Below are 26,336 nucleotides of genomic sequence, written 5' to 3' on the forward strand. Positions count from 1 at the left end.
GAAACAGGTCACTATCTCCTACAGGTCATCTTTGGTTCATTTTTTCTAGTTAAAAATATGAATTTATAGTCCTTGATTGGAAGGAAAAATGTAAAACACATTCTAAACATCATCTACTTCAAACTAAGAAATAATTTTTACAAGGTTTAAAAGGCATAATCTCATTTATTGTCCAAAATTTCATGCTTTTAAAATCCTCTTAAAAAGCTATGCATGCCTCTCATTTAGGAACCTTTCAGTTAATCAGACAGCTAATTTCAGAGTTTTCAATTTTTTCAACCAAAACTTAACGAAAGTTGCACTAGAAATGCATTCACAGATCTGAATTATATTCCTATAAATGTTTTATATGCTTATTTGTGGGCTTGATGACACATCCAACATTACTAATGTTGCAATCACTTTTTATATAGACTATAGCAAGAATTAGCAAGCTTTAAGCACTGTCCTTCCTTCCCAATCAGTCCGTGTTGATTAGTGGGAATGAACTGATTGGACCAGAGTGTGAAATTGAGAGGTGGCCATTGTAAGATCTTCGATCTAAGGATAATAGTGAGAGTTGGTGTTGGAGTTAAACAACATTAATTCTTTCTAACTTTGATCCTTGTTTAATAGATACATCTCAACAGCATTGTTTAATCAAAAGTAAAGCTTGGAATTGAATGCAGCAGTAACAGTTACTCAGAACTGGCCATCTCTAGGCATACTCCATTTTGTTAGAGTCCCCAGAGAAATAACGTGTCTCTGCTGAATGTTCTCAGCTGTCTTTCGAGGAGTTACTGCCTGACAGGTATATGGAAGTACTTGAGCTCAGAAAGCTTCTCAGCAGCTATTGAAAATACTACAGACATTAGAAAATTTATTAAGTTTGACTAACCCTGCTAGAAATGCATTTTCAACGATCCTAATAAATGATCAGACCTAAAAAGTTTAATTTTTACATAAATCATAAGCACAGCTTCTCATCATCTTCCTTCCATTTGTTATCACAAAAATTACATTTCTACTTACAGAATACATATTTTAGATTTTAATGAAAACAAAATCAAGTTTTTCAAATATGCAAATCTATTTAATGAGTTCTGAGAATTGTCTGAAGCAGTCAACTAAACAGAGTTATCACTTAGTACTCCAAGCCTCAGCCTTCAAGAGCTTTTTGATGACTTATAATGGTTTGCTATTGTTTAACAAAATCATGATTACCACCTGTCTATCACATTGCCGTTGCACTGATGCCTGAGCTGTTCATCAACTGGATCTCTCTTTCGAAGCAAGCAAAAGCCCTGGCTGAAAGCTGCAGTGATTCAAACACCAACAGACAACCAACTGGAGACATCTGTGCTGCAGGGACAGGGTGATCGACTGAGGAAAATGAGTATCAGCAGAAATTCAAGCTGCAGTTCATCCTACCTGTCAGTCAGCATCTTCAAATTATAGCTACCAATGGTCACATTTACCAGTGACCATAACTGAAAATTTGGCATCAATAGTTCCATTTATGGATTCTGGTATTGTGTGTGTATAAATACACACACACACACTTAGACACACACAAATGTCAAATACAAAAAAATAGGATATGTGCCAAATTCCCATTCACTGATTCCAAGCTGGACAAGAGATGTTCTTTCACATCAGTCATTTTTATTCATGTGGAAATCATATTTCTCTTCTATAACAATCATTATGAATTGTCACAGGCACAGAAAAAATAATTCACCGGCATTGGCGAGGCAAGTTGCCAAACTGCTTTTCAAAATGAACCGCAAAAATCATTAGAAAACAGCAGAATTTAATAAAACTCAGAGTTTCTGCCTCCAAATCAAATGTAATCCTATTTGACACTACAAACACTAGAGGGAATAGTACCATCAGCTTGTTTGCACATAAACTGTCCTTCTATAAAATTCATCAGGCTCCTCTCACAGTTCTTCAGGTTGGAGTTTACAATGCAACTCTTCAGCCACCTGCATTTCTAGAAATTAAAATTCCTCTGGAAAAGGAGTGTGTGGATATATATATATTTTTATATATACATGAAAAAATTCATTTAAGGCATTTACTAATAGAAGCACCATTCTAACTCAAGAGCATGCAACATACCATTCCTCAGTTTTCTGGGTTTTTTAACAGATGTACATAACTAAAATATGCTAATTTTTGCTACTTAGTTCATGTAACTTTCATTTGTTGCCCCAGAGTATTTGTAGGAACACAGTGATTTTACCTTGGTGGGAATCCGAGACGTTAAAAGAAACGCCCGACATGATGCCAGCACCTATTGAAAAAATAAAAAAGAACAGAATCCGTAAGAAACATTTAGTATTATACAAGACTCTTTTCCAGGAAAATACTGAAAGCAGAGGGAAAAAGCCTCTAGCAGTGTGAGTGTAGATTCCCTTTGCTGTCATACACCAAAGGAAGCAAAACTGGGATCAGATCCAGTAGAACACACTGAGGAGACTGCTGCAATCTGATCAGCTATAAGCCAGTTAGCACAGCAGTGAACTGAAGAAATCTATTCAACCAATCTCTCAAGATCATATAACAGAAATCTTAGTGACATTTAAAAAAAAAAACAACCAAGGATGAGAAGTCCAGGAACAAAGGATGTATTTAAATAGTAAAAAAAATAAAATAGAAGATTATCATGATGTAATTAGCAATATAAGTGACTGTAAGCAAATGGGGGAGTTTTGGACACATTTGAGGCATTTCTTGAGTAAGAACACAAAGATTTCTCATTCATAGCATCTGAATTTCTTCTCCAGTAAAGGCAAAGGAAAAATGCAGTTAGACTAGTGAGACCAGTCACTCTGGGGAGAAAACAAAACAAATATTTTGGAAGTTACTGCCAATCAAAATATAATGATTCTATATCATATCACTCCAATCTCCGGTAGCACATCCCACTCACAGATCTTACTCTTTGCAAAAGGAATTACTCATCTTGCAAAACTACAGTACTGTTTGTTGATTTACCCACAGAAATATCTGCTGTTTGCTCCATCTTTCCCCTGACTGAAAAAAAAAAAAAAAAAAAGAGAGAGAAGCAAATTCTACTCAAACACCTGCACCAAAATCCCACAGCACATGCAGAGCTTTTCCCACAGCTAGGACCTCCTGAACTCAGCCCTTCCCTATGTCCATGATCAAGTTGACACAAAACGTGTTACTCACTTGGAGAGGAAGAAGCAGGCTGAGAATACAACCCAGCATCCAACTTTAAACACTTCAAGGACTGGATTTCAGCTTCAGTTCCTCAGCTGAATAACATCTTGCTAAGTCCTAGGAGCACCAGTGCTGCACCAGTGTTGAGCATTAGCAGATTGTTTCGGGGTTGACATGATTAGAGCCAGTGCTCTGGTTACCACTACAAACTGCTGCAGAATAACCCAGCCTCCTGGAAGGCTCAACCCTTCCCTGAAGCCCTCTTATGACAGCCTGGCCCTGTCACACAAAGCTGCTTCATCTCCTTGCTCATGCATAGAGGAGAGACAGCCTCTCGTGCTCCCCTCCCAGCTTACGCCTATCCCAAGTATCTCTTCCACAGTCCAGCACCAAGGGAAAGGGGAAGGGCCTACCCAAGCGGTTTTTCCTCTTCTCAGCCACAGTTTCCCTAATCTAGCAGCAGCTTTCTCTCACAGTAATAAAACCTTGATCCTTTCCCTGCCTCACCCACCTCCTCAGGGCAGCCCCACACAGTAGGTGCACACCACTCTTCCGAGAGCCTCTGGCTAAGATCACACCCCATGCTCACAAAATAAGCTCACTATCAGCAGGAGTGCCACTCTTACTCGTGAAGCCATCCACAAGCTGCCCATGTGTGAAGAGGGGTAGGTGGTCAGGCATCCTCCCTGCACTGGCACCACCAAAAAATCCTCTCCAGTGTCACAGGCAGAGCAGCTTCTGGTCACTACACCTGAAACGCCCAAGTGAGACAGGGAAAAGAAAACTTTTTGAAAAACTGCTTTCCATATTTACCTGCTAGGTAGTGGCCAACAGAGATGTGAGTGCTCTGTGTATGTCACCACAGTGAGACAGCTCATTACACCAGAATCATGTCACAGTCTTGCTTGAAAATATTTGTTTGCATATAAGGGTTCAAGCTACTTTATGAGCCTAGAAAGGGTTGATTTAACATGACTACAGAACAGAAATGAACAGTCCAAACAACAAAGTTAAATGTAAACCAGGTAACCAGAAGGCCCTAACAAAATTATGTTCAAAAAGAATGTTCCAATAGAGCACATGGCAGTGTATATTCTTGTGGCAAACATATCAATGATCCCAAAGTGATCTTTCTAAAACCAACAGAGCTGAAAAACCCACTGACCCTAAGATGCATTTATGTACAAAAATGATTCCTGCAGTAAGATGATACTCCCTATTCAGCAGGTAAATGGCTACTCTTGAGCAATAAGATGGTACCAAAAAAAAAAAGCAGCTTGATGCTTCAAATCCAGTAACACAAATTTCTATAGTTTTCACAGTTAAGACTCTAACAAATAAGAGTTTGATTCTTCTGTAAAATCACTTGAAGAGAAGGTCAATTATTACTGCAAAATTAATGGTCCATCTTGACAACAGCAGGACAAGATTTATTATTTTTTAAAAGCTTTTTTACAGTGGCAGAATTGGCTAAGATGAGGCTTGCCATTTATCACAATTTTAGCTGTTAAAATCTGTGAGTATAGCTTTGAAAGGATTCACTTTAGTTTACTGCTTTCTGATTGGTTTTTTCCTAATATTTTCAAAATTTTACTGTGACATCTTCATTTTAACATCACTGGTTTTGCTCACATTTAGCAACAGGGTAGCCTGTACCCCAGTTCAACCCAAGACTTGCTGGATGAGCTGTGAAACATGAATGGTTTGTTTTCAATGACTTCCTTCTCCTCGATAAGGCTGCAGCAGATAAACAAATAATGGCTCTTAGGATGTGGCTCACCCAAGTCTCTGACAATAGGATTCTGCATGGTTGTTAGTAATTGCAAGGGCAACAGAACATGTATTGCAGGCTACTCAAAACCACACCACTCTAGTCCTTCCCTTGAGAAATGTGATGCTGGCGCCAAAGGCAGAGGCACTGGAGGTGTTTTCACACTTGAGAAACAAGCTATTTTTGTGCAGGAAAACCCAGGTCTCTGTGCATTCCTCTGACAAGAATGAGTATGTGTCTGATTGCATAATTGTCTAGGGCTTTCAGAAACATCCAAGAGTGCTGTTTCTCATGAACAGGCAGATTCTAGATTTCCTGGGGTTTTTGATTTCTTCATACAAAGAAACTGAAAAGCAGAAGCAGCCACCCTTACTCTCAAGCAATCCTCAGGCATCTTACCAAGAAGGTCCTGTCACTGTTACTCTCATTTTGCACCCAGGAAACCTTGAGCACAGTAGTGTCATGGTCAAAGTCACTCGGAAGTCCAGAGGCTCAGAGCAGCATACACCCTAACTCCAGGGATAACCTGGAATAAAGAGCTCCCTGGCTCACAACCCATCAGGAGTGTCAGTTGGACATGGTGTATAATCCACCTTATCATCTGATAACAAAATGATCTCACTTGTTCAGCTTAATGTGTCACAGCGCTCCTCCCTCCATAACTGTTTTGTTTGGGCACCAATAGTACTCAATCATTAAGGAAGTTAAAAGATCCCATCAAAAGGTAAATACATGCAGGGTAAAGAAAGAGGCTCATGAGTTAATTCATGCTTTAACACACCTGTAAGGCAAAAGGTTTGTGAGTGACTGATGTGAAGGCAGCAAGTACATCCAGGCAAATTTTATAGAGGATATGCAACCTGAGTGTTGCTCCATGGAAAGGACAACAAAAGAGAATTATATTTAGTTAACAGCAGCTTTGGTCTATCTTCCTACTCTGCCTTTTTTTAAGCATAAAATAGGATTATTATTTGAATTTTAAATGTCTCCTACTCACACACACATACCCAAGTTGATGATTTCTAAATGTTTTTATCATTCCAAATTCTGTAATGCTCCCTACGCTGCTCAGAATGTACATGAAACAAAATTGGGAAGCATTCACAAAAAACATATCCTGCAAATTACTGTCTCCAGAGATTCATGGCCTACAAGGTCATCTTCTATTTACCAGAAACATAATATATTTCAGTAAATAACATAGCTCCTCTGTGAGCATATCAATATAACAAATATACAGATGCATTTTCTCACTTATTGTCAAATCCTCGCCTTATTACCCATTCTAAGTTAAATTAACAGGGCTGCACTAGGTTAACCCAGCCACCCCACCTGGCAGTCACTCTTGGGAAGGTCACTAGAGAAACACAGCTCTGTGCTAATTGCATCTATTTTGCCAGACAAACCACAGCAACTAAAACTACCTCATCTATATTTAAAGCAGTTTCAAATCCATAAGGAAATGCAAATCTTCTGAAAAACACCATTACCCTTTTTAAAATGCTCAGGAATGAAGAGTTCTGGAAAACACAGTGAGAATACTTGGACTTCGTGACTAGACATGAAACGAAATCAAACCTCCTCGGCACTTCATGGGCCTGGGAAGTTGCATGATGCTCCCACCACTCACTACCACAGATGTTTTGAAACTTCCTTCTGCTGAAATCTCAAAATAAAGATGATTAACCAAATATTTTTCCCTTGCTGGGAACTGATGAACACAGATACTTTAAAAAAATCCAAAATCAAAACCAACAACCAACTTTGTACATTTTTTTTTTATGAACTGTTGCAATTTTGCACCTTAATATGTACTCCCCACACTTTTCCTTCCGCCACAGTTTCTTTAGCCCTGGCATCTGCCGTTTTGTCAGCCTCAAAATTGATTCAGTCTCTTCCATTATAATGTACTAGTGGAAAGATGCATTTGTAACAGGTTTTCTTATTTCTTATCACATTCTTATGATAGCCATCATCTTGTGAATGCCTTGAATCCAGAAGACAGTCACTTTTCTGTATATATCTTAGTTATACCTTCCCCATTTTTCTCATTAATCATTACCATTATTATCCAAAACATCACCATTTTAAAATTTCCACCTCTATTAATTCCTTTATGATTTCTCTCATAAGCTTTCCACTGCTACTGCTGACTCAATATCTAATGTGCACACAATAATGTGAGGAAAAGCAGCAGCACTAATACAGTTTTTGCTTGTTTAAAACATGGATGAATCAATACATGTTAGAGCATCCAGCCTCCCTCGGTCCCTACAGGATCGACCGTTCCCTTCCTGGGTTGCATGCCTGATGTTGTAAATGCTTCATCCTCAAGCAACTGGAGTTCGATTAGATAAAAGGCCCCTTTCAGCACCATGGTAGAGATATTAGAGCTGGGTTCCAGAGAGGCACTTCCTGCTAAAAGCACTGAGCCTCGCTACACAAAGAGGCTAGCTGACATCCTGGAGGGCTTTCTGGAGGGCTGATCAGCTCAGGCACAACAGGAACACGTATGCAGCATCATCTGAAATGGTGGCATTGCTTGGCATATGGTGGGTTTCTCTGCAGAGAGCTGACACCAGTGAAAAATCCCCAATCTGAGGGTTTGCAGCACCACCACCTTCACCTACACAGCCCTCACCATTGAGTTTGACTCTGATCGTTTGGTCTCGACTACTTTTGAAGCACCATCTGTGATAAAACCACTGACAGACCTTATTCACTCCTACTCCAAATGTCCCCTTATTTATACACCAATACTAAAGCAGTCTTTTGCTGCTGAAGAAGTTCTGTTAGGGAAGGCTTAGTGCATTTCAGTTCACATACAAAAAACAGAGTTTCTCCCTCACTGAGACGACCCTTAGCCAAGTTGAACACATTCCCAGGCTCGCCTAAGTCGCTGGTGCCTGTGTGGCCAGCCAAAGACCAAAACACAGTAAGGGGAGCTGCTACTTGCATCAGTACAATTCTCTCCTGCCCAAGACAGGGGTAAGCTCTGCAACACAAATAACTACCTCAGCCATCCCCATGAAGGGGCTGCTCTGCTGCATGTTTCTCTATTATCATTCCTCATGTCAACCACTGCTTCCTCAACAAGGCTCCCGGACTGGAGCCGTGGACAGAGCATGAGCCTGCCTGCAATGGGAATGCTGTGCAGATTACAGCTTTCACTGGTCCTTATTGCCACCACACTACTTTAAAAATTCAAGCCTGCTCTGTTAAGGGTCACCAATTTCTGTATTCTCTGGATGGCAGAGGATGGTATGGGAACCAGTTTTTAGAGGGTCTTTTTTTGTTGTTGTTGTTTTGCTTAGGGGTTTTTTTGAGGTTTTTTTTTAATGTGTGCTCAAATATCAGAAGAAATGCCAATAAATCTAGTGTGTTTAGGGACGAGAAGCACCTTTCACAATACTGCAGGGAAGAAGACAGGGGACACCACAAGATGGCACAACGGAGTGCTTCACACACATTTCCCTTTCAGTCCAAGTCACAGGACCCATTAACAGAAACGCCTATTTAGCTCCTGGAAAGCTGTTCAAATCTACAGAGCAATTTCTGCTTCAGAGGCAGAAATTAACAAATCTTGCCTAGAAGACAGGTAAGAAAAAAGTACCCTTGTTTTAGAACTAATAACAACTAAGGCATGGATACTGAAAGATTTGCCTAAAACAAAAAGGCAAGATGAAGTGGTAAAGCTTGAAAGAGAAGCTTGGAAAAAGAGTCCTAATTCTGATGTTTGAGAAGAAACAAAGTAGCTTGGAGGTTTATCAGCAAATTAAGACAAAATTTCCAGACATAACCAAATTTGTTCCAACAGCTCTAGCAACACTACCAGTACCACCTACAGGCAGTGTCCTAGCCCTGTGAACTGTTTCTAAAAAACACATTAATCAAATTGTGCTTCTTTAACACCTGTAAAGCACAAAGAAACACGAACACTTGTACAACCCTGTCTGCAACAAGCAAACTATCCAGCTGTTTTAGTAAAGGTGGAATTTCAGAAGAAACTGAGATGTGCTCACCTTTGGCCAGACATCACCTACAACAGCAACAGGACCCATGGACACTCCAACTGCCCAGCCCTCTCACTGAAGTGGTTTGGGATGTGGTCACCAGTGGAGCAGACCTGAACTGTCCCAATTTACAGATTTTACATTAAAAAGTTTTGTATCTTAGGCTATCAACCACAGAGGTGCTTGAGGAGGGGCAGCCACCTACTGCCTGTGTGCACAGGGCTCCCTTGTTCTAGCAAACAATCAGTCATGGAACAGATTCATGGCATTGTGAGAGATGTCCAACACTAAGCACTAAACACAATCCCCTGCAGGCTGCAAAGCTTCCTTGTTATCCTGCTCACCACCACACAATTCCCAACAACAAAAAACCATAATGCTGTAAAACACTAAATACCAGAAGACCCACCTAGAGTGCTATTTAAGCCTGCTCTGAGCCATAAAAATGGGAATCAGCAGCTGCATTTCAACAATTCAAAGTCGTCTCCATGGCACTGGACACAGCCAGGGCTGATCCCAGCCAAGGCAGAGGAGGGGAGCAGGTTCAACCACATACCTTTACTTGTCAGCTCATCAATGAGGGGTAACACCCCAAAGAGGGGGTTTCTTTCTCTGTACCCAATACAAAAATAGGTCACTAGTACATTAGTGTTAATATACCTCCATTTCACTCTTTTCCCTCCACCTTTGCTCTTATCTGTATACAGCCATTACATAGATTCAGTGCCGAAATTCAGGTTACAATGTGCTTCAACAGGATTCCCACGTACTCACCTTTTACAATGTTCTAGACCCCCAACACTTGGTTAAAAAGTGGGTTGAAAACATTCTGTTGACTATTAATTCAAAACAGCCTGGGCTCCAGCATTTTCTGTGCAACAGTTTTTTATGCTTTTCTCTCCATCACAAAAAGATGGTACAGGCACCCTTTAGAAAAAACCCTCCCATTACCTGTCCATGGTGTTGTTAATAAGAAATGTCCATACCCCTTCCCCCTTCCTGCACAGCTTCTCTCTGTGTTTATGCACAGCAGTTAAAATAGAAGCATTTTGGTGTGCTGCAAATGATGCTGTTTCCATGCAGAAGTAGCTGGAAATAGATTTTGCTATTACAGTGCTTTTATTCTTATCTTCTTTAATTTCATCACTTAGAAATGCCAGATTAAACATTTTGCAGTGAGGGGATTGCTCTCTTTCTAAGTGTGTCACAGCAACCATAACAAAGAACTTTAAAGACCAGGAAACAAAACAAAAACTTCAGGTTCAGAGGAAATGCAATTTGATCCACAGCGCAAGTATTTTATAAGAAACTCTTCTACAGACATTCCTATTTGCTTTTAGCTACCAACAATTAAATAAAGATTTAATTATTGAAGTGCAATGTGCTTAGCTACAATGGATATTGAAATAAATAAAATAAGCACAGTAGAACAGTTTTCCTCAATTGCCACTGCTATAAACCACAGTTTCAAAAAAATTGACCTTGGATAGCCCCAAGAGCTAAGGGCCAGAGAAAGATATCAGCTTAATAAATCTGTAGAATTAAGTCTTTTGTGAAGTCTCCATGCATACACAAATTGAAACACAAACCAATGGGCAGAGAATCATAAAAAACCCCAAGCCAAAGCAGTTCTTTCCCAATGAAACCATTGCTGTGGATGCAAGACAAAACCCTCTTCATGACTAGGTCCAGAGGGGATGCAAGGTCTTCTCCTCTACACTGCTATAAGAGCCTCACTGCTGTCCTCAGGTGCACTCTTGATTTCCTTTTCTTCCTCTTGCTTCCCCACAGTATCCCTTTTCCATCTCTATCATCTGTAAAATAAGATGTACCCGCTGGAACTAACATGACTGTGACAGCCACTTCATCCCTAATCACCTAAGCTACACTGCAACACTTCATCTTTATATACTTTGATATCTTAAGACTATCAATCTTTCAAGAGAGGGATGGTGCTTAAGTGCTGAAACCAGCTATTTGGCCATTTAAAATCCTTAAAAGCCACCACTATATGCAGAGCCCTCAAACTCAGATATTTTGTTATACAGCTTTACATTTTATATGATCCCTTTTGCAGCTATTTTATTTCTAGTATATCACATTTCACCTCTGCTAAAGAAATCTTTTCTTTCAGAGTCTAAAATAGCCTTCCAGAAATGGCAAAAAGGGAGCAAACTACTCCCCAGTCCCTGCTCAAGAAAGCAAGGCTGAAAGGGACTTCCCCTTGCCCACTGCTATTCCAGCATGAAAAGGGCAGTGAAAGGGAGGCCCCTTCCAGTATAGAGCTTTCCCACAGCTCTCATCCTTCATTGTTTAAGTGGTGGGAGTTGAAGATGGCTGGGGCATCCCCTGATGGCTTACCCAGGGACATCCACCCACTCACCCCCTCAGCTGATGAGTAGCTACCATCTCCTGGAGAAAACTCACAACAGGTTCCCTGTCATGCACTTAACTCCTGCAGCCAGGGCAGCTAAATAACTGACCTGTGAACAGTGTTCCCACTTTTTTGTCATGCAGGTGCATGGTGCTGGATGCATTTCTTTCTCAGGAAATTCTGCACCAAACAAAGTCCCCTCCCTGCTCCCACTCTATATCTAACAGGCAGGAAACCCAGCAACCAGGCCAGCCTCAAGCAGTGATACAGCTGATTGCATCTGGCTTCCCCTTAAACAGAAATTCAGGAATTGCCACATTCCAGAGAAGCAATTTTGCCTCCAACATGCTGCAAAAAAATACTTGGCAGTCTCCCCCACTCTCCAAATGAACACTATCTTGTCTACCTAAGAAGTACAGGCTGCATGAGCTGAGCAAAAACCACTAAGTAACCATTGATGAAAGGCTATTTTTCTTTCTGCTGATTTTTAAATATGATGCCAATTATGTAATGCTATTAATTGTTAAAAATTAATATGCTCCTATTCAATAGAAAAGTAATTTTCAGAATTTCTGGTTTTGCAAAGATTCTTGACTGTATCACACTATTACTGCCTATATGTTACTGATGCAGCTTCTTTTACAATACATTAGCTTGGAAAAATGCATGTAATAAACAAAACATCCCCATTTACCTGAGAACAACTTTGATTTCTAACACCAAATGGATAAACAAACAAAAAAGTCAGAAATCATGCTCAAAAAGAAGGGAATAACAATTCACTGACTGCAAAAACCACCAAATGATTCTGCTCTTCAAACTTAGGAGTTAAGTATAACAATTGCTGCAACTTGGTACCCAACACTCAAAAGACTTCAGTAGCTTTTAAACTGTCTATGCCTCTGAAAATTTAGGAAAAAAAATCAGCTTGCTTCCCCAGAAAGCCTTCACAAGGTTCTGCACATGATGCAAAAGTCTTCTAAATCAAACTCTTTTTCAGAACAGTTTTGTGTGTGAATTTTGCTTTTATAAGCACTGATCCATGTGCTTGATGCTAGTTAACTATTGCTCATTTCAGAACACAAGAGTCTTAGAGAGAGGAAGAGAGCTTTTAAAAGGTTACTTCACTGCTATACTATTTCTAGGTTGTGAACTTACAACTCACTCTGCTTGTTAGAGCAAGCTACAGAAGTGAAGAGTGAAGTAGATCCTCCTGGGCTTTATCATTTTATCTAGAGTAATGATTTACAAGCTCTTCAATTTGTGGGCTATCTTACTTTTCTCTATGGAGGTATAGCACAGCCTGCCAAAAAGGAAAGTAAACCTGAGAATGATGGCCTTTGCTCTTTTTAGATGGCAGGTTTTAAACCACCACAGTCCATCTTAGTTTGTAGGAACAAGGCCTGCAAGTGCAATTTTAAGTTTATGCCAGTTATAAAGTATGGCATTCATATACACACACCAGTTTAGCTAAATTTGCTTCTAATGTGACTATCATCCTTAGCCTAAATTCACAGTAACACTGATTAACTATCACTGGAATTATACATCAACCATCAACCACTTCAATAAACTCACCTGGATTCAGTCAATTTGCTGGTATTCTCACAGACATCAGAAAGAAAAATGTCATTCAATTGTGCTGCCTAAATAGCTGATTAATGTGTGTCACCACCATTTTTTTACCCACTTCTTGTTTATCATCTCTTCTCAAGATCTTTCATGGCTTGAAGTTCTAAATGTTTTCTTTTCCTTTTACTGAGCTTTGATGCTTATATCAACAGAGGAGTTTTGTAGAACTAAAATTAGAAGTTTTAAAGAAATCACTATAAAGATTTTGAATTACACAGCTAAGTTCCCAAACACGCTATAAATAAATGATCAGTGTCTTGGTAGCAGATTTGCACAAAATTTTACCCAACAGACTATCAGATATATGGAAGATTTGAGCCCCGCCCACACACAAACACCTGTATTATTGAATAATTAACTTCATTATTCAGATGAGAATATTAATGATGTCAGTAAAGCACAGTGATTAAAACTCAAAACCTCCCACCCACAACTGCAACACTGAAAAAAACCCCCAGCTTTATCTTCTATGTCTTCATGTCAGGGTCCTGTAATCACTCAACTTGTCTACATCATCACTTCTCATTTTCTTGCAGGCTAGATACAGATGTCTTCTCTTTCCCTTCCTTAAATCCAAGCATGTTTCACACAAATGCACCAAGAAATGAAGGAGCAGTAAGCATCCACATCAACGTGTCTGTGATGGGTCGACTTTTCAAATTCAGTTGCATGGCAGAGCTCACACCAGTTCTAAAAGGGCCACTACCTCCCCCTTGCTCATAAATTAGATGGGAACTTTAGAGATCTTCTGTCTTCAGGTCTAGGTATCTCCTAAAGTAGAGGTCAAGGGAGGTGGAAACAATGGGACCCCTCTATTGACATCGACTCCAGGCTGTGTAAAGAAGCTTCAGGAGACACTGCTTTGCTCAAGCTAAAGAAGCAAGAGTGCTCACTTGTTTAACAGAAAAAACAACGTGTTTAACAGAAAAAGCAAAATCTGGCTATTTGCCTCAAACAATCGCATCATCATGATCATGAAGTACATTTTTAATGAGGCCACTCCTACCCTAGAAGGTGTTAAAATACACAGACACGTAGTTAAGGCCCTAATCTAAAAATCCAGGCGACAGAAGCAAGTAGATATAACCCTTTCAAGAAGAGATGCCAAATACCAATGTTTAAAATAATATATCTATGCCCACTCTTTGCATGATAAAGACCACAGTGTTTCATCCAATAATATCAGAATTGAGCCGTAACCTCAGCTCCTCTCAATCTGATGCCTCAGAGCAGTTTCAGAAGCGAAGCATCTGTTATGGTTGCTAATAAAAAGTCTGAAGAATTCTGCTTTCAAATATGCAAAAGTGGGTGGGGGAGAGGGGGCAGTTTCACTTTCCTGCAGCAACATGAAGATACATAACAGCTTTCAAAGTACATCATTGACTCACTCATGGTAAAAATCAATCAATTCTATGAAGTTTATGGAGCCTGGTAAATTAGCTAGAAAAAACAAGCTTCTCTGGCTCCTCAGGGTTCACAATATGCGATCTGACCCTGGCTCTAACAATCATGTCACTATAAACAAATGATGAAGGAACCACAGCTGTCTGGAAACCCTGGTACTTAATAATGCTCCTTCCAAGGGGGTCAAAGACTATAGAGCACAGGCTTCAAGGAGCCCTGCACTGAGCCAGTGCAGCAACACATTAAAAAAGTGAGGTGACCAAATGCAGATGTGAGGTAAGACCCAACCACACAGGGAGAAGCATCAGCTCTCATAATAGGGTATCATTCCTGGGGAGGGGCACATGATACTTCCCTGCAATCAAACCAGAAAGATGATTTAATACAAAGGAAAAACACTACAGAAGTGACAAATGGCAAGGTAATTCTGTTTAAGGACTAACATAATAATTTTTCCTCTTCACTCAATTTCTAGTCTTTGCGACATTTCTGCTTCCAGCAGGCTGTGTAATCCATCCAAAGACTTCAGTATCACACAAAAACCTTCATTGCTAAGGACAGTGATTTTTGTTTATGCTGTCTCAAGTTGCTACTTGCTGGCAACATGCCAGCATTCTCAGGAAGAACTGGTAAGAACAACTAGGCTGAGGCTGAGCAACCTCTTCAGCTGTGATTCTGTAAGATTTATTCTATGCAGAAACAAAGAGATTGCACTTAAACACAGCAAGTTGAATTTCCACATCTGGAAAGCCTGGGCTGCTCTGCTGATAGCAGCTCTGCTCATGCTCAGTCAATGTGCTTGAGACACACTACACTTCCTGACATGCAGCCCGTGCAAGACACGCTGGATTTTGGCTGTTGAGTTCAGGTACTTAAGAGTGGCTATGATCTCCAGATATCCAGCATACATGGTTTCTCCTGGATCACCAAAGGCTTGGAAATCCAGGAGAAATGCACCATATCTACCTTCAATATGCTACACCAGGTTCTGGTTTCCCCCTACCCCAAGTGCAATCAGAAAACATGACCAGAGAAACTCAAATGCATGGGGGTAGCCAAGATGAAGGATAGAGGTTCACAAAAGGGTTAATCTGTGCCAAGACAAGCGGTCCTAATTTAAAAGCTCTGAACACCTGACACTAACACTGAGCTCTCTCCCAAAGGCAAGTTTACCCGGGGCTAAATTTGTCACCTTTCATATGCCTATGTTGCAATTCTAGTATACTGAATTCTTGCTCATCAAATGCGCAGCCTGCCCTTTTGTCTGCAGCTGCTTCAGTGCTATTTGCTCCATGTTTCTGCCTGGAGGTTTGTCCCTCTGCTCCTGTGCCCGTAGCTGGAGAAGCTCATAATTGGCAGATCTGGGACACTAAATAATTCTTAGTGAAAGCCAGGAAGCTTCTGAAACCAACAAACAAGACCAAAAAACATCTCAGTCAGGGATGTGTGTATGTGTAATGAATGAAAAACAGTGGTAACACAGAACTGTGTGAAAATATTTCTTTCCAGGTCACTTTTACCATGGAACATGTTTTGATTCTCTAAAGTCACTCTGTTGATGTTATAAACCCACCCCTTTTCATTAGGAAATGCATAGATAGCTGCAGAACCACACTTTAAATGAGGCAGTTCTGTGTTCTATTCCAGATTATTAGTTTGAAATACTACTACTTGCAGTGCATTTACTCCTGTGTACATACAGCTAGTGCTGCTTTTATAATGGAGCAGTGATTCAAGTATTTTCTGGCTCATTCTAACAAGCTAACACAGAGAGACTACAAATACAAGGTAACCAACAGTTTTAGAGAAGGAAAAAACCTGTACTGATTAGTGTTTAATTTGCTGATTCCTGGAGAAGAGAGAAACCTTTTGAACCTACAAACAAATGAGGCCATCTGAAAAGTATGAAGGGAAGGACAAGACTTAAAAGCTGATGTATTTAAACAAACAAACCAACTAAAAATTATAATCAGTGCTATCTCCACAACCCATAAAACCGGTACCTTTCTGGTACAGCTCCATAAATCAATTTTGTTATCAAAATACAGTCAGCAAATCTATGAAACACACACACAAAATGAAGTCTAGAGTTCAACAATCATCTCTGTCTTACCCTTGTTATTAATTGAAACAGATGGCAGTGGGGGTGGTAATAGCTACACACAATTTGGGACACTACAGAGGAAGACAGCAAGCTTTATAACAGTCACACAAATACATGGTGCCTTTTATTCTAACCATATTCACACAGAAATATTTGAGGATGATCCAGCATTAGAAACAGAATCTACCTTCTCTTTTATGCATATAAACTGCTCTCTTCCAAGACCCAACTACATCCACTAGATCATTGGTAAGCAGCAGGAAATTTAAATCATTCTATCCAAGATGGAAAATCTCCTAATTTTTTTAAAAAGGGAACTAAATTAATACCCTGGAATAATATATAAAATTGCTTGCAAAGCAAGGAGCACTGCATCAGACTTGGCACTTCACATGCTAGGTCACACTTGCATGAAGCAGGCAAGAAAGTGAAGGAAATCAATTAGAAGTGAAAAGTCCCCATGCACGTGCCAAAATGCAGTCTTAGGATGCAGCTGTGTAGCCCATCTAATCCAGCCTAACACAGCTAAGCCAGAGAGGCTGAGCCCACTCCCCTCCAGTTCCACCACCCTGCGGGGCACTTCCAAAGCCACCCAGCTGCTCAGGTGGCTCAGCCAGGCTGAGGGGCTCCCACCATGTGCACACACGCCAAATTGGTTCTCCGTAGGCGTCTCCTGCCATGTCTGTGCCACCAACCCCAACATGGGAGCTGTAACCTCTGCCAGAGGGGCAGGTGGCAAACAGAAATGGAAACTTCCTAGAATGGGTGCATCTGGCTCAGCCAGAGCTTGCTAGCCATCTTGTGTTGGAAGGAGGGCCTTCCTTGAGAGATGGACAACTTCCATGATTTTAATTACCACTCTTTTGCTTTTCCCCAAGAGGACAAACCCCCAAAGATAAAAGAGAAGAGAACCCTAGCCCAACTTTTTTAGAGAGGACCAGCCATGAGATGGTATCATTATTGCAGGAAAGAGCACAAAAGGAAGGGTAATGTAATTCAGCACCTAGTGATGCACCACAGCTGCATGACTTTGAGTCTTCCTGTGATCCAGGTATACAGACCCAGCCCAGGCAGCCCTTTGCTGGCAGCTCACCCCCAGCATCCTACCAGACACAGACAACTCATTTGGAGATGCATCTGCTGATAAATCTGGCAAACCTGCTCCCTGTTGAAAGAGCAGCACAGGCATGGTGGACATCCCTGAAGGAAAAACAAATGCTGGAGGCCAGTTAGATCATCGAGGCACTTAAGTAGCAGAGTAACAAGCCCACACAAGGCTTTATGTATTTGTTTAACCCCTACACTAGAACAATCAGTGCCATTTGGGCTGATTAACCTTAAATAAATAAAATGCCACTGCTCCCTACAATGGATGAAAAACAAAAATGCTACATGAACTTGTACTCAGCTTTTCAGAACAACCAGAACCAACTCCAGCTGTTCTGACACTGTGCTAGCACTCATCTTTTCTTTAATAGCTGTAACCTCTCATCTTTATTAATCAGGGACTTGTTCAAAATATCCACGGCATGAGCTCCAAATTTCAGTTTAAGAGTTAACTCATACAAAGAAGCCTGTATTTGTTCTGTCAGTCCTTGCTCACTCTTGGGAAAAAGGAAGCAACTCAGACATGTTGCATAACTGCTCATAGTCACCGTCAAAGCGCTTGAGCAGTAATTGGAAAACTAATATCACTGCTTCAAATAGGTGCAAAAATACACAGTGCAAGGCCCATTAAGAGGATAGATGAGGAGACAGACATTCAACTCCTCTCACTGTCAGGGCCTCTTCAGAATAATTTAATACAGGATCCAAAGAAAATGTCCTCCCACGTGTATTGATGCTAATTCACAGAATTAAACAGCAAACCTAAGAACACTGAAGGAAAGAAATGAGTTCACTGTAAAATCAGCTTCCAGTTTGGGCAAATTAATTTGGTAGCATGCTTCATTCATATGCCCTAACATACACAAAGTATGTCATTTTGGTCAAGAGATCTGGCACTCCTGCTATCCACAGATACACAGGTGGTTTCCAAACAGCTCTTTCAGCTCCCCTTCAGCTATTGCATCAGCCAAGACAAATACATTCATACTTTAGACAGTTTTCTAAAAGGTTCATTCTGCTTTTTTAAAAAAAGTACACCATAATCAGAAATCAAATGTGCGCTTGTATGCTCACACAAAGTTTGTTTTGCTAGCAAATTAAAAAGCAGAGGTCACCTACGTGGTCAGCTCCACAGCACCATGGGAGAAAACATTGTGGCTACTTGGAGTAGAAGAGTAAAAACCCTCTATGTAATACATAGGAAAATACAGATCAGCTATGCTGCTGGTTAAAGAGAAAGGGAAAAACATGAAAACATAAGACCTGATAGTTCTCTTACTTTTAAAGCCATCAGCAATTGAATAGAGGAAAACAAAATAAACATGTTTTTCAGATTGGGTGTTGTCTCCATCAGTCCCCCTCCCCATAAATGTATACAGTGGAGGGAGAAAATACACAAGAAGGATACAGAGATTTATTTTCACAGGACTTCTCTGGTACTAAAGGAGCAGAAGACTTCATCAAGAATTTCTTACAATTTTCTTCACACTACTGCAAGAAGCAATCCATTTGTCATGTACACTTAGCAGCCCTTTGCAGATTACTAATATAAAATTGTAGTAAACATTCTTTCAGTGAAAGATAACATGCTTGGCTGCATAAAATCCTAAACAGTATGTAATAGAGTATGTTAGGTTAGTCACAGCATTTAACACTGCTGTAACTATATCTATGTTTGCTTTCCAATGAGAACAACATGACAACATAGAGCATCTGTCCCAGAACTGTACACAGCAATGACATTTCATTTTATAAAAATAATCTTCTTTTTCAAAGTACTAAATAAAAAAAAAAGACACCTAAAAAAAACCTGAGTCTCATCTTCAGAAAAATGCTCTAATACATTACAACCTAAAATAAGACATAGCAAAGGTGGCCATGGAGTCATTGTTGGAGTTGGCACATTTGGGCTGCACTCCAGCCCTTGCCAGAGCACCTCTCTGAGATCCCAAGCTTATCCAGTGGGTCCTTGCCTGCTCCTGCTCTCACCTGGTCCCAGCCTGGGGTGCTTGCAGCTCCCTGGCCCTCTCCCAGGACTCTGTACCCCAAGTGTTCTCCTCCTGACAAGTTATGGCCATGCTAAATTAGTAGCCAAGCCACCTTTTCCAACCACTACTGAATCTTATCAGAAAAACAAAATAGAGGAGCATGGATTTGAAACAACAAATACATATCCCAAACCCCACTTACCTAAGTGACTCAAACTCCTCTGATGGAGACCTGGGAGAAACTCTACCTTCTTCATACAATCTCAACAGCTTTTCCGAAACAAGGGCCCAAACTCTGTGAGAAAGGATTTTTCTAACTGTTCATAACACTTTGGCTCACTGATCCACACAAGGGCCAGACAAAACATGTTTTGTAACTTGGCTGGAGCTCTGAGCAGACTTTTAACAGCTAAAAGCTCAGGAATTGTCTATTAACCACCCTTGAGAGGCCTCCAGAAAGTATTTTATTTCAGGCTATTGTTTTGCTACCAGCTTTTCCAATAGCCTGTTGTTACCACAGCACATTCACAGCACAAATACCTCAATAGGTAATTGAAAGGCACAATACAAGGTAGGCAAACCCCCCCCCCCCCCCCCCCCCGCGAATAAAAAGGGCATTTTCTTATTTAATTACAGAGCAGTTGTTCAACACATGCATTTAAAGGGCCAGCTCCAGAGTCTGCAATAATCAGAGAGCAGCCTTGTGAAAATAGATCAGAAATACACAAATACCTTACCCACTGTTGCCCTGAACAACTGTAGATAAATAATATGAATGGTAATCTATCTGATGAAGAGCAAAGATGGAAAACTGCACAGTTTTCATGGTTGGTTAATGAGATAAGCCACAGCCCAAGGCAACAGCCTCTACTAAATAGAGTAAGACTGCATTTCCAGCTTATTTTAACTACCTACATTTTTTTCCTGAGAGAGATAAACACCATATTTGCTGTGTTATCTAGGATGCTAGGCACACATGAAACAAACACGGCAGATGATTCTATTACTGTTCGTTCCTGTGAAGGAGTTAGACATTCAGTAGTGAACATCCACCCAGGTAAATGAAATAGTTAAGGAAGAAGTTCAGGAATTAATTCTACTCTGCTCTCTAGTCAGCTGTCAGACTACAATGATGAGCAATTTATCTTCCATCTACAACACTATCAGCAGACAGGCAGAGTCACTGGGGAAGCCAGCTGCAGTCTACACCCTTCACGATACAAAATCCATGCCTCTGAAGGAGCACTCACCAGGGAACTCAGTCATTTGCCCAGCTGCCCCATCAACTGTGAAATACTTGCACTTCTGTGCTTTTCCTTGTCTGGTGCCTGCTGCCTGAGCAAAGAAGAGGTGCCTCATGAGGGAGCAGCTCCAAAGACATGCCAGCCACCCTCTATGCTCTTCTCCCCCTGACTTAGAATCAGCTGTGCAAATCCCCACACCTTTGCATCATGTTATCACAGCCAGAGAAACCCCACACGAGGAAGATTAGGAAGCTGAAATGCCCCACTTACCTCTGGTCTTGAGGGTGCCACAGAGTGGGAAACACACGTGTGCAGCCAGAATACTTATCCCAGAGCACAAAGTTCTCTCCCAGACAGGAAGAAACAACTTCAGACCTGCAGGCAGGCAGCTTAAATCGATGGCTGCCGCTGCCAACTATGTGCAGGCACATATGTTTCACCTGGAAGGGCAGGTGAGAACTAGATTTCTCTTCCAGATCCACAGCTACTGTACTACAGGAAGTGCTGATACCCCATCCTTCCTACCAGGGGTTTCCCAAAACACCTGTAATTTCACGAGGTTGAGTGTTTATCAGGTGAGCTTGCAGTGATGGCAAGGTGCTTTTATTTTATCTTAAATGCAACGAGAAGTCAGAAACCACACGGACACAAAGGTGATGGCACAGATGCTGAACTAGTCTGGTTGAGAGGCTGGACACCCCACACCACTATAGACACAGCACTGGTGACCTGGCTGACCAGGCAGGTGGAACTTGCACATTTTGCAAGTCCTGGTAGGTGTATGAGGAAAAGAAGAGCTGAACCAGGCCAGGCGTTACCAGCTTATTTCATAATCCCATGACTTACCTGCAATGAGATCAAAACCATCAACAGTCTTATCTGTCTGTAACCAGTATCAAATTGTGGAAACTCACAGTTCTTTACCATCAATGACTCCAGGGGAGGTCAAACACACCAGCAAAATAAACCTCATGAACCACTTAGTCATTTTATGAGTAAATTCACAACATCAAGCCAGAGTCCATGCCCACAGACAGCTAAAGGTTCATGAACTCCATCCATTGACCAGCAAATCACTGTTACCCAATTTACCTTTAGGAGCGCTACTGACTGACTACTGCTTAGAAGCACTACTGCTTTTCAGCCATGACTCTCGGCCCAAAACATAAAAGAAATTGCTTTGTACCCTTAGGAGCAACAAAACACTTCTAGCTGGCAGCTAGGAGTCATGCATTTGAAGTTTTGTCTGACTTGAGGTATCTGCTAAAACTGAAAACTTCAGGAATGGGCCTGTTCAAAGTTGTTTGCCTTGAGTCATGTAAGTATTAACTTCCCGATTTTCATCAGCAACAATTAAATTTGCTGAGCAAAGATATTAAATAATGTTCTTTATGAACTACCAAATGTTATCATCAGAACAGTTTATCTCTGCTTTTTGCCACTGCACATTACAAAACACAAAACATTCTCAAAACCTTGAGAACATTCAGAAAAACAGGGCAGCAATAAAATCTCCTTTCTACAAAGACAAGTATTCCAGGCAGCATCATCTCTCCTTTCTGCATGTGCTTCCAATGTTCTTACATCAAATGCACACTTCAACATTTTCATGCATTTGTTTTTACTGAACTGTCATGATTTCTCTCTCTCAGTTCTATAGGGAAACTTTTAAACAGCAGTCGAGATTTGTGATGCCAAATCTGATCAGGGGTATCAGAAAAAAAAAAAAAAAAAAAAAAAAACACAACAAACCAACCAAACACAAAAATAAAATAAAGCAGTTATTTTCTAGTTGGCATGTTCTCTGCCTTCGATTAGAGTCTGTCCAACATTAGAGGTACTGCTGTCCATTCTTATTGTCTCTTAGCAAAGAAAAAGAAGTCATGCTTTTTTAAATAGACATTTACACTGAAAACTCATTAAACTCATTAATGATTGTAGGTGTAACACCACTTGAAAGTAATTCTGTGCTGATTCCTACAGTCATTTCTATCTCCATTAGCCTAACTTGTCATAAAGACTGAACCACTAATAAACAGGTGTTGATTTATAAGAACTAGCTTGTGCTTTTACACAAACCTCTTTTCTTCTGAGTCCAAAAGGGCTTTTGCCCTCTCTGGGAAACCCCTTTTAGCAACAGAAATGTCACGTTGGTGCAGCATGAGACCTTGCTGACTTCTGAGTTTATAGATACAATTACTGATACCATACTGATTTCCCTTCCTTGCCATGCTCCAGAGAAGTGGTTTTGGTTACCAGTGCAGTGCACAGGTGGAGGAGCTGATGCCCTTCCCTATGGGGCTGAACAGCAAGTAGGACAACAAGAAAGCCAACAGCAGGACTGCAGAGAGATAGCTCCACCACATAATGTAAGATGGAAGGAAGACAGGAAAAAGGGAAGAGCACAAATTAACCCAAGCAACGTCAAAAAAAGAGCCACCAACCAAACCAAATGCAAACACTAATTGAAATTTGCTCTGTAACTCATGAAAAGTGGTTGTGGATTGTAAGCCAAAACCATTTTTCATAGAGACCTGTCACCAGCTGTTTATGTGCTCAGACTTTGCTTACAAAGGAGTTCTAGCCATGTGTAGTCAAGTGGCAGCATTTCCCATTTCTAATTCTTCCAATTCTTTTGTTCAGTCAGAGAGCCCCACTGGCCTTCCTCCAGCAAATCTGTAGCCACCAAGAACCTGGCTTATTGAGGATTCTTTTTTTTAAATTGCGAACACATTTTATTTAAGAAGAAAAACATTTGGTTCCATCAGTGTTGAAAAAACCTGCGCATGTGGAAAAGCAACAGCTGCAGGTATGAAGCTTAACAAAACCAGCCTGCAATGCTCTTCAAAACAACTCCCTGTCTCATGCTAAACAGGCAGGGCAGACATAACTGCTGCTGTTATGAAAACAAACCATTATTTTTGTGAATGATCCTCCTGCAATAGCTTAACCAGACTGAGTAACTGTTTAGCCAGAAGTCAGGTCAGCTTTCTGCCATTCCTTCCCCAGGGACAATTACTCGGGAACATGCACACAGTTACCCTCAAATGCTGTCCCTCTGTAGCAGGTCACCGAGCCTCCTTAATTGCATCCTCCACACAAACCCTACTTGACTCTCCCTCTCTGGCCCCCATCAATGACTGCACTTAATCTGCCCTGTTTACCAAGATGCAAGTTCAAGCATGTATCAGACCAGGCTGCATGAGCTTCCTCAACTGGGAGAGGTGTACAAAAGTCCCATGTAACAAACAACCTGTTCTGTCTCAGAGCACATGGAGAACAAAGCAACTCACTTCAAGCATACTCCAAATGCAGATATCCAAAATATTCTCTTTTTTGTCATTTTGACTGAGATTAAGATGTACTTTTATGTCTTCTGGACATATAAATATGAATACAGTGCTCAATTATAGCAAACAGGATCAAAAAGATACACTGTGAGACACCTTTTCTGCTGTCTTGTAAGTATGAAACAGCAAAACCTAAGAAGCTTCATGTTTTCATAACCAGGTAAAAACAAGCACTGAACTTGTATTGCAGAACAAACACGAAGTTAGTCTCACCTTCCACTATTTGAGCTCTAGTCTCATCTTCCTGGTCATGAAGGAATCTTTTCACTTAAAGCAATGAAATCCCTGATGGCTGCACATGCTCTAGTGCAGCTCTTGCTTTCCAGAAAATGAGGTACACTCAAGAAGGCAAATGAAGTCTTCCCAGAGGCTTTCATGTGAGCCATGTCTTTTCCACAGGACACCACCTATCTCAGCAGGAAGGGCTGCCCAAGCAACTGGGTTCTTCTCTCCATACTACACACACAGGGCCTGACAAGGAGCTGTGGACGCTCTATAAAGGCATTTGGAAGCTGAACTCTCCTCACACTCACCTGCAACCCAGCAGATTTACCTGGAAGCTGCTGCCTGCTGTCAGCAGCACCGGCGTGATTTTTTTTTTTTTCAAAAGAGAACTTCTCACCTGGCTCCACAAGATGGTAGTTTGGATAATGTCATCACAAATGCAGGACCTATTGTCACTATGCCAAGGCTGTTCATTTTGAACAGGGCAGCGTGGTGCTGAACATCTTAGTCATTCACACTCTGAAGATGCAACTTGGGCACACCCTCACAAAAAGCAGCACCTACTCTCAGTGTTAACAACCCCAACTATTTTGTAGGGAAAACAGCACTGCTATGGATCTTAGCCATCCCTCAGTGTGGAATGCTGTCCAGGTGTGCCAGTACTCAGGAAGAGGTGAAATCCAGTGGCATTCACTTAACCTGAGCTCCACCAGAACAGCTAAAGCCTTTATTCCCTCCCACAGATCACGCTTGCAGAGGAGTTATGCTGGCAGGTTGGGAAGCCAGCAGCTGGGGGAGAAAGAGAGGGAAGGCTGAGCTATAGAACTTGTTGGCTGTGGCTTGTAGTCAGAATTGCAAGCTGGACTGCAGCATGGGTGCTGAAGCACAGAGCCTCTCCTCTGAAGCGCTTCACACTGCACACACAATTCTGCAGGCTTCTGTCTCCACAGAAAAATTCCTACAGCAGGAACTGTGAACAGATATGGCATTTCATTCTGTAACACATGTGCAGAATTGTTTTTAATGATGGTTTCCATCATCCTAAAAAAGTGGAAATACCAACATATGAGAGCAAAATGAGGTACGAGAACAATCCAGTATAAACAACTATAATGAAAAATATATTAATTCTACAGCTAGGTTATAGGTCTTAAAGAAAGAAAGTACAAATCATATTTTGCTTTTATACTTACTCACTAAAAACACTTGGACAACTACAGTTCAGATAAGCAAGTTTACAAAATAAATTTAGGCAGAAAACGCGTGAAGAAGATGCAAGGCACAGAACATCGTGGCCTCTCCTCTATGTCCTCTTTTTGCACCCGTCCCATTTAACATCTTCTCTGTACGATGCACTGCTAGCAAAAAACCCACAAATCCACTGTCCCTCATCTCCAAGAATACATCTATGTAAACAAAAATTTTTATATCAAGTTCTTTAGTGTACCAGGCATAGAGAAGTTAAACATCCAGAATCAATCATAATTTTTTTTAATGCATATTTTAAGTTTGACTAGATCAAGACCATACCACCAACAGCTATGTCTGAAGTGTAAACTTCAAATGACAAAGGGAGAAAAATTGTCTTTTCTTTCACAAGGTGTGCAGATTTGCCACTTGTGATATTCACTGGGGTAAAGGACAAGCAGGTTTCTGGTGCCCAAGAACTGTCCCTTCACTTCTAACCACTCTAAATTTAGCACCTCAGTGAACTTGCTCTTCCCTCCTTCCCCCTTCCCCATGATAAAGGCGGCACCAAAAAGGAACACACAAAACCCAACCTATCTGGCCCATGAAACATGAGCTACATTCACAAGACAAAAATAGAAAGCTTTCATGTTTCATTATCAGACACTCAACCACACAGCATAGGAAGCTAAGGCTTGAGGCAACAGTAGGTTTCAAATACTCCTCAAAATGGGAGCAAGGCTTACCTTTTCTCCTTTGTGAAAG

The 26,336-nt window shown here is 40.9% G+C and overlaps 1 protein-coding gene across 6 annotated transcripts in view; it reads right to left on the reverse strand.

Moving 5' to 3' along the window:
• The window catches only part of CARMIL1 (capping protein regulator and myosin 1 linker 1), a 189,684-nt gene that overhangs the window by 108,245 nt on the left and 55,103 nt on the right, over positions 1-26,336 (reverse strand). For all 6 annotated transcript variants that reach the window (XM_071456069.1, XM_071456052.1, XM_071456061.1 and 3 more), the window contains exon 3: positions 2,228-2,278. In XM_071456069.1, the coding sequence (XP_071312170.1) occupies positions 2,228-2,278 (51 nt within the window). The remainder of the gene's footprint in view (positions 1-2,227; positions 2,279-26,336) is intronic.

This window comes from Agelaius tricolor, unplaced genomic scaffold, assembly GCF_023055355.1.
Source record: "Agelaius tricolor isolate 1412-34295 unplaced genomic scaffold, bAgeTri1.0.p SCAF_2, whole genome shotgun sequence".
In the NCBI taxonomy this organism is placed as follows: Eukaryota; Metazoa; Chordata; class Aves; order Passeriformes; family Icteridae; genus Agelaius; species Agelaius tricolor.